The sequence below is a fragment of the Sorex araneus genome, chromosome 3 (assembly GCF_027595985.1).
Source record: "Sorex araneus isolate mSorAra2 chromosome 3, mSorAra2.pri, whole genome shotgun sequence".
Lineage (NCBI taxonomy): Eukaryota > Metazoa > Chordata > Mammalia > Eulipotyphla > Soricidae > Sorex > Sorex araneus.
In genome coordinates this window covers 78,163,252-78,178,357 of record NC_073304.1, presented here as the reverse complement: position 1 = coordinate 78,178,357, position 15,106 = coordinate 78,163,252, and the positions used below count along the sequence as shown (strand labels likewise).

Sequence of the window (15,106 nt, the reverse complement as noted above, 5' to 3'; positions counted from 1 at the left end):
GGGCAGCCTGCAACTCACCAACACCTGCCCAGCTGATGCGCGCATCAATGACACCTGGATTTTTTTTTAAATAGATATATATTTATATTTATATATAAAATAGTTTTTACAAAAAAAAAAAAACCAATGAAGGCTAACTTAAAAAAACAAACAACTCTAACAAAACAAATCAAGCAGGAGCAAGAGATGGGCTTGCGGCCCAAGGGCAGGTCCCTGGCACGGCCCGAGCCTGCGGCCGGATGCAAGCGGAGGGGGGGAGGGGCGGTGCTCAGTCGCCCTTCTGCTTGGGTACAGCCCCGTTGGCCAGAGCAGGGGTGCTGTCTGGGGAGGCGGCGTTTGGTATCTGAGAGGGGCGCAGGTAGGAGCTGAAGAGCTTCCCGTGGAGCGGGTCGTGGAGGGAGAAGTCCTGGAACTGACCTGGCCAAACCAGGGGTGAGGAGGGGAAAAGAAGGATGAGACACGAGGTGGAGCGCAGGCCCCCCTAACCACGCCAGCAACCAAGCTCAGTTCCCCCCGTTTTCCCACTGGCCCCCTCCCAGCCTCGGGCACCCTCAGGCAGGTGGCCGCCCACGACACTCACTGAAGGAGAGGCCTGGGTGGGGTCCCGCCTGGCACAGCTCGGCGTGCAGCGTCTCGGCCGCCGGGCGTGGCGAGCCCAGGAGCAGGTGCAGGATGGCGCTGAAGCCGTCCTTGTAGAGCAGCCGGCCGGGCCCCTCGGCCTGCTCCTCGGCGAAGAGCTTGGAAGAGAGGGACCCGGGGTCAGCGCCAGGCTCCCTCGCCATCCCGCCACAGGGTGGCCCTGCTTGCTGCCCTCGTCCGTCTGGTCACCCACAGAGCCGCCTCTGCCTCCTAGCTCGGGCTTCTGCGGTGTGGACAGTGTAGCGCAGAGGTGGCTCCTGGACACGACCGGCCCGGCACGGCCCACAGGCCTCCAGGGGGAGTGACCCGAAGCGGACCCCACCACGCGATACCTCAAAGGCCAGGCGTGTCAGCTCCTCCAGGCCCCGGCTCCGGTCCAGAGCTGCCAAGGCAAGGGCCACATCGCGAAAGTCCACCAGGCCCTGGGCATCCTGGGAGGAAGCAAATCAGAGCACCGTGGTGACCACCCCTCGCCCCCAGCCCGGCTCTCCTTCCTGCTTCTTGGCTTTTCCTTCTCCTCCTCATCCTCCTCCTCCTCCTCTGGCTGTGAGCCCCCAAGTTCTCTCGGCTGGCCTCTCACGGGGACGGCGTGGCCAGGACAGGTGGGGAATCCCTCTGCCATGATCTGATATGCCACTGAGGTCATTCTTGGCCCCCAAGCCGGAAAAACTGGTTCTCTCTTGACTCAACCTTGGTGGGAGAACTGGTCCTGTTGACTCAAAGAGGGTCACTGGCATAATCTCTCACTGAAAGGACAGTCCACGGAGGCGGCCAGCACCGCCAACTCTGGGGGTGCGGGGAAGGGGGGAAGCCTGAGAATCTGTTCCCCTGCAAGTCACTGGGGAGCTGTTTTCACCAACAGTCTCCCCCAGTCCAGTCCTAGGAAGCCACACACCTGGCCACTGTGTCTCTTCACAGCCTGCAGTTTAGATGCAAAAGAACAAACAAACAAACAAACAAAAAAAACACCTCTCCCCGGGTTCAATGGTGGTTGTTCAGAATCCTCTGGGATTATTCTAATTTGAATCAAACCTGGCTACGTCCCAGGAAATACATGGTTTGCCAAGATTCTTGAAAGTTCAGGAATTCCCTGGAGAAGCGATGGGATATTTAAAGAAATCTGCCCGAGACATGCAAATGCCTCTAGGTCTCACACTTGTATCGTCTTGAATCCATCGCCTCATTCCCCTCTGTAGGCGCTTCCCCAGCACCCGCCATTCTCCACCCAGACCCTCCCCGAGAGCCCACACAGTCTCAGCGTCCTGCCATCTCGGCCAGTCAGAAATGCATGCGCCTCACTGCCTCCCTCCCCCCTCCCGCCCCTCCCCACACTGCTCTTTCACCCGATGGACACGCCTCGGGGACAGCCAGTATCCACAGTTGGGAGACCTTCCTGAGCAGGTTCGACATGGCCATCTAGTGGGCCCAACGCCGTGCTCACATCAGGAACCCAGGGCCCCGCCCTCTGCGTCCAGCCACCTTTACCTGCTGGAAGTAGCTGAAGGCGCCGGCCACCGTCTGTGGGTCCGAGAGCTGAAGCTGCTTGGCAAACTCTTCCTGGCTGATCATCCGGCTCCGGCCCGGTTCTGCCCCAGTGTCCACGCAGCTGGGGGACAGCCTACGGGGTGGGGGTTGGGGGGATTGGAGAAAGGCAGAGTGCTGACTCGGCTTGCTTCTGGGCACACCACCCGGCGGGACATTGGCCCTGGCCCCAGGAGTCTCTGAGCTCAGGTCCAGCGGTGTTTTTCTAAGATGTGCTCTGACTCATGGCCCCTGGAGAGTCCTTCCTCCTTTTTCCACCCGGGTGGTTATTTTTTGTCTCCCCAACCCCCTTCCTTTCACTTTGGTAACTCTGAACAAATTCCTCTCTCCCTTTCTCCTTATTATGATTTTTTTGGTTTTTTGGCCCCTCTGGGAGGTGCTCAGGGTTACTCCCGGCTCTCAGCTCAAGGATCACCCTTGAATGGGCTCCAGAGACCACATGGGGTGTCAGGGACTGAACCCAGGACTGTCGGGGACCAGCACCTTATCTGCCGTGTGACCTCTCCGCTCCCCACTGCCTTTCTATTTTTCAAAGGCGGTCCTTCCGCCTTCCCCTCTCTTTTTATTCTTTTCCTTCACTTGGACCGGCCCTCCCTTTCGGCGCTACTCACCCAGCCTTCCGAAGCACCTTTCCGAGTTCCCAGAGCTGAGGCTCAAAGGCCACCTTCAGCCTGCCCACCACCATCACGGGCAAGCTCCCAACAAACTCACACTCGGTGGCTGGAATGCCCAGGGCTCTAGAGGGAGAAGAGGGACAGCATGGAGGGAAAATGAGGGAGATGGATCGCTCTGGCCTCTTGTCCAGGGAGACCGCCCCCCCACCCCCCCACCCCAGCCCACTCCGCACGACTGCCTCCATCCCCGACCCTCTTCCTCCCCCCACCCCCAGCTCCTTTGCCTTGTAAATCTGCTCCAGGAAATTCTTTGTAGGACACTCACTGTGCCATAACCCTTTGGACATTGTTGGCATAGAGGGTGGGGTCCCTGCTCTCCTCAGGGCTGGGGTGGTACACAGGGAGGAACTGAAAGACAAACACCATTTCCATCAGGACCTCAGAGCCAGGTGTGACCACAGCCACCCGCTTCCCTAGAAGCTTCCGGGTCCAGTGGACCTTGGCTCTGGCCCCTTGGCAGCCGTACCTCCACATCCACGATGCTGCAGGGCTGAGAGGCTGTGAGCCAGAGGACCTGGAGCCTAAGGGAAGACAGAGTCCCAGTTCTCCCCAGTCCGACCTGAGGGCTCTCCGACCCTGAGGAGGGGTGTGGGTGGGTGGAGAGAGGGCACGAGGGGGTTCTGTCCATGGACACAGAAGCGGAATCCTGCCCGGACAGTCAGCCGGATGAATTCGCACTTGGGAGATGGAGGGAAGGGCCAGACAGGCAGGAGGAAGAGGGCAGTTGCTGCAGGGCCAGGCAGAGGAGGCGGGGCAGGCAAGGAGATTGGGAGGCGGCCAGCAGCAGGACTCTGTAAGGGCCACGGGAGGCAATGAAGTGAAGGACACCCGCAGTCCCCACCAGAACGAGCAGGCGGAAGGGCTGAGTGCGCTTCACGGGAGATTTGTAGATCGGAACGGGACAGAGGGAAGCGGGCAGCCCCTGCTCGAGGCCTCTCTTAGCGGAGAGTGAAGAAGGACGGTTCACCTTGTCTGGAGAGTGGAAGATGGGCAGGAATTCTCTGACGGACCCTGCTTCCCACCCTCACCCCGGGAACACCACAACTCACACTCCGGGGCCCCTCCACGCCCAGCTGGTGGTGTCCTGTGGGAGAAGCGTGGGGAGGGCAGAAGGTGAACCTCGTGTGTTTGGTTTGGGCCACACCTGACAGTGCTCAGGGGCTACTCCCATCTTAGTGCTCGGGAGACTATGAGGTACTGAGGATCGAATCCGCACCCCCACCTCCCCCAACCCTGCCCACCCCATGCAACATTCCAGCATGTCGAGTTGAGTCTCCAGCCCATAAAGATGTCCCCGTGAGCCCCTTGGAACCGGCCCACCCTGGACCCCAGCCCCTAAGAACCACCACAGCACCTCTGTGCCCACTGCCCTCCGCCCCGGCAAGACTCACCAGACTGTTGGGGTAGCGAATGAGGACAGGCTGTACAGGCACCCCTGCGATGAAGGCTCCTACCCGCATCCCCACCCCACCCCCAGGCACAGGTTAGCAAACACACGGAAGTATACAGGGCTGCGAGGTCAGTCCCCAGATGCAGTTCTGGCTCCCGTCTCCCTCCTCCCTCTGAACCAGGAAGCTCCCGTCTGTCTCCTTTCCCTGCCACTGTGGGGTGAGTCCAGCAGCCCCCCTCCACATCCAGACCCCCTTTCTCCTCCCATCCCACCGCCCACCGGGGTTTCGCTTACCTGGTTTGAATTTTAGCAATGCCTTCTTGTTGGAGCATGTGCCCTCAGGGAAGAACAGAACCTGGGGGGATGTGGGGGGAGAGGCCACAGCCCAGGGCCCCAGTTAGGGGGCGGAGGCTGCAGAGGGGGAGCCATCTCCAAAGGAGAGCAGGGCTAGTCCGCATCCCCCTTCCCCCCCCTCGCGCCTTCCCTTACCCACCTGGGGCCACTTTCCTCCGGAGGTCGCCCGCCTTCGGACCTCCTCCACCACCCTGCGCCGGGAAGCCGGGTCATGCCGGGACACGAGGATGGCTTGGTTGAAGCGGAGAAGGGCTGGGGTGCAAGAGGGTACATGGAGTCATGAGGTTACCAGGGTAGGGGAAGGCATCAGGAACAGCCGGGGGGGGGGGAGGGGGGGAAGCGGGCGGCTGGAGCCTGGAGCCATAGCACAGCGGGTAGGGCATTTGCCTTGTACGCGGCTGACCTGGGTTCAATTCCCAGCATCCCATATGGTCCCCTGAGCACCGCCAGGAGTAATTCCTGAGTGCAGAGCCAGGAGTGACCCCTGTGCATCTCTGGGTGTGACCCAAAGAGCGAAACAAAACAAAACAAACCCAAAAAACAAAACAAAAACAACCCCCTCCAAAAAAAAAACCTAAACAAACAAACAAAAGAACAGCCAGGGGAGGCTCTCCTTAGCTGCTCCTGGAACACCCACCCCCACTTCTGTCCCTCCAGGGGAAGGCTCAGAGTCCAGCGCAGTCTAGAGCTCACACGAGCCACTGTCCCTGCTGACTTCTCTCTGACTTCTTCCTCCCACCAAGACCAGCTTCCCTCTAGCACACGCACTCCTGTCTTTTATTTGACGGGTGGTGGGGGGCTCAACGCTGTGCTCCCTTCCTCGACCCGCACGTCTCTCTCACCTCCAATGACAGGCACAGAAAGGTTCTCGGCTCGGGACACCACTTTGGGGAGATCACAGGGCAGCAGAACGATGGGGTCAAAGAAGGTCGAGTGTGGGGCGGCGACAAGGACGGGGGCCTGAAGGCGGGAGGCCCGCTGGCCCCGCACTCGAATCCGGAGGAAGCCCAGCAGGAAGAAGAGCAGGCGGCTGAGGCCCAGCACCCCATTGTGGCACACGGTCCTGTGGAGCAAGAAGGGGGTCAGTGGTCTTCAGGCACGAGAGAAACAGACTCTGGAATCTGGGGGCCACACCAGACTGTGCTCAGGGGACCACACACGGAGTGCTGGCAACCAAACCTGGCACTGTGTCTCTGGCTCCGAGGCCCCTTTTTTGGTGCCCTCAATTTCCAGGGGCCGAAGACCAGGAGGCAGCTCAGGCATCTTGGGGAGATCACTTAAGAGATAAGGTTCTGGGTACCAAGTCTGAGCATGACCATCTCATCAGGCTGGCAGGCGGGCGTGCGAAACCCTCCCCATGCCCTTCTTCTCCAAGAGGTGGAGCACCATGACGGCAAGGAAGGGCAAGGAGAAGCGGGAACTCTGGGCACTGGGGGCTCACTTACTTCCTCCATCCCGACACGGGTTCCCGGAGCTGCTCTTCCGTGAGACCCGCCACTTGCAGCCAGGCAAAAGGCCAGAGGAGAAAGAGGACGATGAAGGCCAGAAGCACGCGGATGGGGGCCAGCAGAGCCCCTAGGAGGCAGAACTGAAAGCGGCCGGGGGGGGGGGGGGGGGGAAGGAAAGAACAGCACTTCAGGTCCGGACTGCCCCCTCCAAGGCTTCCTTTTCCCACCAGGAGAGAGGGCAGGAGACAGGTGGTGTGGGAACAGCCCAGGGCGGGCCCTGGAACCGCAGCAGGGATGAGGGACCAATGAGGGCAAGAGCAGAAAAGATGACTCGCAGCAGGAGCCTCCTCGGCTTCCCCACCCCACCTATAAAAGGCCTGTCATAAATGCATGTAGCACGGGGGAGAGGCTCTGAAGAGGGTTTAATGATAAGGCATGCAAAGCGCCCAGTGCCCAGCCCAGCTTCATACAGAGGAAGCTAAAAGCAGTGTCCTCCTCCACGGGGCCCATGCCATAAATAGCGTCCAGGCCCAGAAGAAAACCAGGGGCACGGCTCTGTCTGTTCAGGGTCGGGGTGGCCAAGGCTGACCCCCGCACTGAGATACGGGAGGGACACTTTTCAGGAGTGGCCAGTGTCCACCTGGACCCAACCGCACCCCCCCTAGGATTGGGGGCATGGGGGAAGAGGATGGAGCTCGTCCTTCTCCGCAAAGCTGGGGTTGCCAGGAGCCGGGGTGACTCCACGGGCGGGCCCCAGGGAGCGTGCAGGTAAACAAACGGCGCCCCAGGAGCCGGGCCCAGGGGAGGTGATGGCAGTGCTAAGCTCGGACACTCCCTGGCCACCGCATTCCCCGGCGCCCCGCAGCCCTCCAGGGCCCCGAGTCAACCCTCACGCCCGGCCTCCCTCCTCCTCCTCCGCCCCCACCTCCACCTCGAGGTGCTGCAGTGCGGGGACGTGGTGGGGGGGGGAGGAGTGAGGAGAGGGGATGTCGGAAGGGCACGGGGACGCAGGCGCTAAGTCCAAGTCCCAGGCTCGGGGCTGCACCCCGCACGCCCCCACCCTCCGCCCCCCCCCCCCCGCCCCCGGCTCTCGGGAGCCTCCAACTCCATCCCCGGTCCGCGGCCGCCGCAGGCTGTCACCGCGTCCTCCACCGCCCCCACGCCGTGTCCTCTGAGCGCCTCCATCCTCACCGAGTCGCTTCGCACCTGGCTCCGCGCCGGCCCCCGCGATCTCCCGGGGGCGCCCTCACGTGCGCATCCCCGGACCCCACCCCCACCCCCGCGCCCCGGTCCTCCACCCTCGCAGCTCATCACCACCTTTCCCGACCTCCACCCACTCCTCCCCCCCCCCCCAGCCACCGCCGTCTCCATCTCGGTCCCAGGGACGCCAAACGGCCCCTTCTTCCTAGCCCACCCCACCCCACGAGTCCACCCGACGCCCCCCTCACCTCCGGCCCCCGCTTTACCTTAACCCTTTGGAAGCGGGAGAGATGTAACTCGTGCACGAAGGGGTTTGGGGGCGCTGGGGGTCCGGAGGTGGGGTCGAGGGGAGCCCAGTCCCCCGGCCTTCCCTGGCTCATCGCGGCGGGCGGGCGGGCGGGCGCCCCGGCCCCGGCCCCGGGCCCCCACTCGTGCAGATGAGCGGCGGCGGCGGCGGCGGAGCGGCTCTGGCCCGGGCCGCGCCTGGTGCGGGCGCCGAGGGGCGGGGAGCGGCGTGCGCGGCCCGGCCCGGCCCGCGTTGTCAGGGCGCCGGCCGCGGGGCGGGGCTTCCAGCGCTCGGGCCGCCCCGCTCCGCGCCGCCGCCGCCGCCGCCGCTCGGGCCATGCTTGGGCGGCCGGGGGGCGTTCCTGCCCGGACCCTCAGCGCCGCGGCGGGAGAGTGGGGGAGGAAGGGTTGGGGGTCGCGAGGTGGACGCCCCGGCTCGAGCGTTCAGGCTGCGAGTCTGAGCTCACAGAGCGGGTGGGGCTGCGGGCGCGGGCTGCGGAGGCCGGTGGGTGGCCCCGGGGCGAGGCGGAGCCTGGCTGCCCGCGCGGGGGACCCCCATCCACCCACCCCCGGCATCCCGCTCGCGGACGACCACTTCGCCTTCCCCGTGCGGTCCACGCCACGGCGCGAGGACTGGGGGCGCGCGCCCTCTGGCGGTTGCGCGGGGCCTCACATCTGTACCCTCTACCCCCACCCCTGGGCTGGCACCCCCTAGACTGGCGCTGGTTGCTCCCTGGACGCTACTCCCTGTGCTTCCTTCCCCCAGCCCGACCAGGCCCGGGGAACCGGGCAAGGCCGCCGGGGTAACCACGGAAGACGCCCCTCTCCCTCTGAATCTTTGTCCTCGCCTCCTTACGCCCCTCTGCGCGAATCAGAGGGCACACGGTGGATGGATGTTTTGAGATCCACAGCAGGAACACAACCGGAAACAACATGACCCCCCCCCCCCCGCCTTCCCACCACGCCCCCAAAGAGCCCACTGCTCCAGGGCTCTCGGAAAGGTGCATAGGTTCACGGCGTAGGGTTTGGTCTGCCCCGCTGTGGTCACCGTTCTGTGAGGGCCTTGGAGATCTGCCAGGTCATCGGGCAGCATTCATCATTTCCTGGAGTTGGGCTCAGCAAGGCCAGAAGTTGCTCTACTTTGAAACGACGACCTTTCCCTCCCTGCCCCGGGCATTTCTCACATTCTCTTGCCTGTCTATTAACACCTGCAGTCGGACAGGGTGTTCATGTCCGACTAAATACTTAGGAGAGGGCGGGGCGAGGGGGGCTCCCAAGCAATGCTCAAAGGGCCTGAGGTCACTCCCTGCCTCACTCAAGGAGCAGGGTGGTTCCAAGACCAGGAGCTGTCAGGGGTCCCTCTTGCATGTGAAATCATTAGGGTCACCCTAGGGGTGCAGGGGTGGGAGGTGCTCATAACCTGATGCCTGGTTGCCCCCAGGACATTTACCTACCTTGGTTGGAGATTTCTTTATTTTTCTGGTCTTAGGGCCACACCTGGCGGTGCTTAGGGACTGCAGGTACAAAGCAATCACCATAACTCCTGTTCTATCGCTGCTCCCATCTGAAATAGACTTCTTAAAGGTTTTTAGAGTAAGATTTCACAGTTCTCTAACCTAGCGAAAAAGAGTGTTACTGGGGTGCTGGAGCTATAGCACAGCGGTTAGGGCGTTTGCCTTGCATGCGGCCGACTCGGGTTCGATTCCCAGCATCCCATTTGGTCTCCTGAGTACCGCCAGGACTAATTCCTGAGTGCAGAGCCAGGAGTGACCCCTGTGCATCGCCGGGTGTGACCTAAAAAAAAAATGTTCCTGGCAGAGAGATAGTATAGTGGGCAAGACTCTTGTCTTGCACGCGGCTGACCCAGGTTCTATCCCCAGCACCCTATATGGTCCACTAGCACCACCAGAAGTAAACCCTGAGCACCTCTGAGTGTGGCACCAAAACAAAACAAAACAAAAAACTGCAAAAGTGATAACCGGTGGAAATGTAACTCAGTGTTAGAGTACTAGCTTTCATCATTATTGTTTTTTTTACTGTCATTGACTTTCTGATAATTCCATTTGCCATTGCTTTAGGGATATTTTTATAATTTTTAAAGTTTCTATGAATTACAGTTACAAAGTTAGTCATTAATAATTTTCAGGCATATAATATTCCAACACCAATCTCTTCACCAGTGCCCACTTCCCTCCACCAATGTCCCCAGTTTCCCTCCCCTCTCACTCCACCCCCCAGATTCTATTATTATTGAAAATAATAATACTTTTGTCCTAAAGAGGAGGAGATAATTAAAAAAAATACCTACTCTGGGTTATTTTGCTCCTAACAAATAGCCTTGGAGCCAGAGTAGGAAACATTTACTAAGGGCTTGGGTGTGGGGAGAACCACTTAATGGTGTTTTAAAAAAGAAGCAGACCCCAAGTGGAATTCTTGAAAAGACACTTCAAACCAACATTCAGTATCTAATTTAACTGCAGTTTCAACTTCTTCTCAGAACGCAATTCAGATCTGTTGAGGTCAACAGTGACAAACAGGAGTCAGGAAGAGGGTTGGGGCCCAAGCTAGATCAGGGCTCTGTGAAAAAAATCCCATTATGGTTGATAATGAGCAACCCCCCACTTAACCTTAAGGAGGGAAGCCTTGTCTGAAGCAATCTTTTCATTACTAAGTATCTTGAGGTGTTCTGTGCTCTAAGAGTCTTTGTTCATATCTGCATTTTAGTAACTGTGAAAGCAAAGTGGTCAAACAATAGATTCTGAACAAGAAAATTTGTACTCAGGAAGAATGATTGAGTTTCTCCACAATGAGAAGCATGAGGTCATAATCTAACCCTGACAGGATGGAGCAGGAAGCAAGAACAAAATGAAAACGGAAGATGATGGTGATGAAGAAAACAAATGATTGAAGACTGGAAATCCACACCAGACATGTGCCTAAGGATTTTAATCATTTCTGCAGAGAGAACTGGAAACCGGTACAACATCTCTTTGTGTAACTACAGTATAACTACCAGCACTGATAGTATGTGATTATGTGTAATTTAATTACATAGCAATTTGCATAATTATTGTTACTCTGTGAGTTTGAGCCCTAAATAACTTGCCCTAGAATGATCATAATTTGCTAAAATATTAAAAGCATAAAAGGCAATTTATAGTTATGTAATGAATTGCTTTAATTAAAAAAATTAAAAAATAGTAACCTATTTCTTTTTTTTTTCTTTTTGTGTCACACCCGGCGGTGCACAGAGGTCACTTCTGGCTCTGCACTCAGGAATTACCCCTGGCAGTGCTCAGGGGACCATATGGGATGCTGGGAATCGAACCCAGGTCGGCCGTGTGCAAGGCAAACACCCCACCCTCTGTGCTATCACTCCAGCCCAGAAATACAGTTCTTAAAAGATGAAAAATAAAACATCAAATCACATTGTGCTGTGCCAGCCGACAGTCGAACAGGTCAAGAGGGAAGGTGAGGCTTAAAGAGACAATACAAGTGTTGAGAGGGCTGAGTTCTGATGGAACTGCAGCATTGATCTTTATTTCAGCAGCCTTTTATACATCTCTATCAGGAACTTGGCAGGTAAAATCATCATTCATGGTGATTCATGATTGTTACAAAGAGTACATGCGTATGATCATAACAAAGGTGAGGAACATAGTATAGTGAAAAACAACTTGTTCCTAAATCAATAATATGCAGAAAAACAATGTAATTATGTCTGTACTTTCCCACAATTGCAGTAGGTGTAATTTCCGTAGAATCAAAGTACATCTATTTCTTATTAACATCCTCGAAAACTTTGAGTAGTGAACTATTAACTTCTCTACAGGCTTAGTTTGATGACACAATGGCCACTCCACTTATTCAGAGTGTCGGGACAAAGAGCTGTGCCGAGTATTTTTGGCCCTCGTTTGAGCCAGCTCCCAGGGCTATGTCCATATTAGGACCCTGCATAGGTAGGCAGCTCCCCACAACATTGCACATTTTAACTTATATGCCTCAGGAACTTTTCAATTTTCTTCTGTTAGTGTTTTTTGTATGTTTGTTTGTTTTTGTTTTTGTTTTTGGGTCACACCCGGCGATGAACAGGGGTTACTCCTGGCTCTTCACTCAGGAATTACCCCTGGTGGTGCTCAGGAGACCATATGGGATGCTGGGATTAGAACCCGGGTCGACCGCGTGCAAGGCAAACGCCCTACCCGCTGTGCTATCGCTCCAGCCCCATCTGTTAGTGTTTTGTTTGGGGGCCACACCTGGCGATGCTCAGGAGTTACTACTGGCTCTGTGCTCACAGAAATTACTCATGGCTCTGTGCTCAGGAATTACTCAGGGGACTTTCGGGGGTAGCAGGGATCAAACCTGGCTCAGCCTCATGCAAGGCTGTTGTAGTTACCTGATAGCCCCTGAGCTTTTTGTTTGTTTGTTCTGGTTTGGTTTGGATTTGGTTAGTGCTGGACACATAGTGCAGGTCTGAGGCATGCAAGGCATCTGCTTTATTCCTGAGCCACATCCCAGGCTCCACAATTTCAAATTTATACAGGCTAAGAATTCCAACTGATCATCTAGAGCAGAAGACTTGAGCTAATTCAGACTCTGCGTTGTCTTTTAATCTACTGTGGACTGAATTGTGTCCTCTCAATTTGAATGTTGAAGCCCCTTTCCACAAAGTATTTGGGGATGGAGCTGGAAATAATTAGGTTTAGATGGAAACAAGGGTTGTGGGGGGCCCTTATATTGGGATTAATGCCTTTTTAAGAAGGCACGGATCTCTCTGGTGCTGAGGGCCAGAGAGATAGTACAGTGGGTAAGGTGCTTGCCTTGTGTGCAGTTGACACTGGTTCAACCTCTGGTACTACATACAATCCCTGAGCTCTGCCAGAAATCACTCCTGAGCACAGAGCCAGAAATAGCACCTGAACACTATTGTGATTCCCGGACACCCCCCAAATAATGAGAGAGCTGAGCAGATAAATTCTGCTTTTGAATTGATCCAGTATATGATATATTTTGTTATGGTAGCTGCACTGACACATGTGACTGTCATTTATCTCAAATCTGCTATTGAAATAAAGGTCATACCATATGCTAGGGCAGAGTCTCCTGCCCCCCATGCCTGGCTGTCTTCACTGGGGCCCCTCGAAGAGGGGGTGGGTTGAGTTTCCCCTCCCTGCCCTGACCAGAGCCCCATCAGCTGAAGACCTCCGGAACCCAGCCACAGCCATGCTCAAGGCCATTCTTCACATGCTCGGATGAGCCTCACACATGAGGGAACTGGCAGAAGAAACCAGGTGTGCAGGACCTGGGGCTGAGATCTCTAAGCATGCTTGGATCGGGATTGGGCCTCCTCCACCAGATCCCCCTTTTTTCAGTAGCTAGGCAGTCACATCCACAAACTGCCCCAGCGTGTAATCCCATCAATGGCCAAGATCCAGAGACTATAAAACAAAGCTCCCTTTGTTTTAACAAAGAGGTCCCGGAAGTGACCTCTTATTGTCTAGTTCTCCCTCTCGGAGAACCTGGCAAGTTACTGAGAATATCCTGCCCGCATGGTAGAGCCTGGCAAGCTCCCCGTGGCATATTTGATATGCCAAAAACAGTAACAATGATGGGTCTCATTTCCCTGACCCTGAAAGAGCCTCCAATGCGGCACGGTTGGGAAGACAAGTAAAGAGAGGCTGCTAAAATGTCAGGGCTAGGACGAATGGAGACGTTATTGGCACCCACTCGAGCAAATCAATGAACAATGGGATGACAGTGATACAGTGACGATGGGTCCCAGACAGCTACATGCCAGCTACATGCCTGGTACCTGATGTAGAATCTAGATTCTAGACTTTCACAGACATATGAACAAATGGAACTAGAGCCCAGGAGATGTCTCAAAGGACTGGAGCACATGTTTTGCATGCTTGTTCAATGCCTGGCACCTCACAGTTCCCCCAAGCACTATGCTAGAAACACCCCTTGACCACTGTGGTAGGAATAGTCTCCTAGCACTGCTGGGTATGACAGCCCCTTCTCCAAAAAATGGGCATAGCTGCTCAGTCTACTTGTTCCTAGAGGCAAATTGTGTAACTGGGAGTTCTTTGAGTTATATGCCATATAGATTATTTTATTTATTTATTTATTTTTTGCCTTTTGGGTCACATCCGGCGATGCACAGGGGTTACTTCTGGCTCTGTACTCAGGAATTACTCCTGGCGGTGCTTGAGGGACCATATGGGATGCAGGGATCGATTCCCAGCATCCCATATGGTCCCTCGAGCTTACAAGGCAAACGCCTTATCATTGTACCATCGCTCCAGCCCCAGAATCTGATATTTATTAAAGGGATTAAGAATATTCAACTTGAAGCTTAAATGTTAGTAAAACTGAATGGCAATCACAACTGCTTACAAGAATTTTTATTTAATTTTTCTGTCCCTCCTTTCTCTTTGCTGCTGTGATTGTGATGTCCGGGGCAGGGGGTGGTCATCCACGTGCTTGGTGGTGGTGCTCCACACTCAGCTATGGTGCTCACCAGGGGTCTCCCACTTTAATTGTGGGGCATGCACACATGCTCAGCAGGGGTTTCACGCTTAGTTGCAGAACTTGCACAGACCTGGACTGTGCTGGAGGTCACAGACTGGGCACTGGGGGGTCCTAGACAGCAGAGACACCAGCACCTTGCTTGATGCTTGTGGGTGACATTGGGGACTGAACTCACAGCCTCTTGTTTGCAAGGTCGTTTTGTTTGTTTGTTAGTTTAATTCTGTATTTTCCATTGAGCTATTCCTGAGTCCTCTAATAATTGTTGAAATCTTGGATCCACAGAATATACATTTTTAAAAAAGGAACTTTTTACCATTGACACCATTGATATTGCTAGTGTATAGTGGTAAAATTGTTAGCCATTTTTTATTATTTTTCTTTAGAGAGGGAGGTGGAGTATGCCTCCTCTTTACCAAAGCCCAGGGAGCCCTCCTCTTCCTCTGCCCCAGAGAAGCTCAGTTCTGTTGGCAAAGTCAGTCCTGTATTCTTTGGCCATTTTCTGTTTCCTTACTGTGGTTCTTTGTATCTCACATGTAAGAGATATTCTGTCTCTCCTTCTGACGGACTACATATGATACCCATTAGTACCATCCACAATTTGCTTGATTTCATCCCCTAAAAATATTTTCCCCTCATTTTTCTTATAGTTGAGTTGCATTTCATTGTGTGTATACCGTGATTTCCTTCCTTCCTTCCTTCCTTCCTTCCTTCCTTCCTTCCTTCCTTCCTTCCTTCCTTCCTTCCTTTCTTCCCTTGTTCTTCCTCTTCCTCCTCCTCCTTCTTCCTCTCCCTTCTCCTCCTCCATCCTACCTCTTTATCTCCTCCTCTTCCATAATGCTCTCAACACCCACCCAAGCTGTGTATTTCAATATATCATTCCTATCTACTGCCACTCACTATTCTAAGGAACAGCTACAATTCTTATCAGTTACTAATTACTATCCTGAAAAATAGCTATGTTCAGTTTATTGAACTATTCATCCAAATGGGAGATAATTTGGTTATTTCCATATTTTGGCTATGGAAGTCAGGTTTTTATG

General features: G+C 55.2%; 1 protein-coding gene and 1 pseudogene across 1 annotated transcript; both read right to left on the bottom strand.

Moving 5' to 3' along the window:
• Nucleotides 1–66: 66 nt before the first annotated feature.
• Nucleotides 67–7,696, bottom strand: LPCAT4 (lysophosphatidylcholine acyltransferase 4). Its single transcript, XM_055133600.1, has 14 exons — nucleotides 7,514–7,696; nucleotides 6,045–6,187; nucleotides 5,442–5,662; nucleotides 4,739–4,851; nucleotides 4,540–4,600; nucleotides 4,247–4,305; nucleotides 3,905–3,939; nucleotides 3,322–3,376; nucleotides 3,121–3,203; nucleotides 2,793–2,918; nucleotides 2,125–2,257; nucleotides 972–1,070; nucleotides 581–737; nucleotides 67–417 (listed from the first exon to the last, which is right to left on the bottom strand). The coding sequence occupies exons 1-14, from the start codon at nucleotides 7,625–7,627 to the stop codon at nucleotides 269–271; spliced, it is 1,548 nt and encodes a 515-aa protein (XP_054989575.1). The 5' UTR covers nucleotides 7,628–7,696; the 3' UTR covers nucleotides 67–268.
• Nucleotides 7,697–8,576: 880 nt separating this feature from the next.
• LOC101546467 (malate dehydrogenase, cytoplasmic-like) overlaps nucleotides 8,577–15,106 on the bottom strand; it is a 20,883-nt pseudogene continuing 14,353 nt past the window's right edge.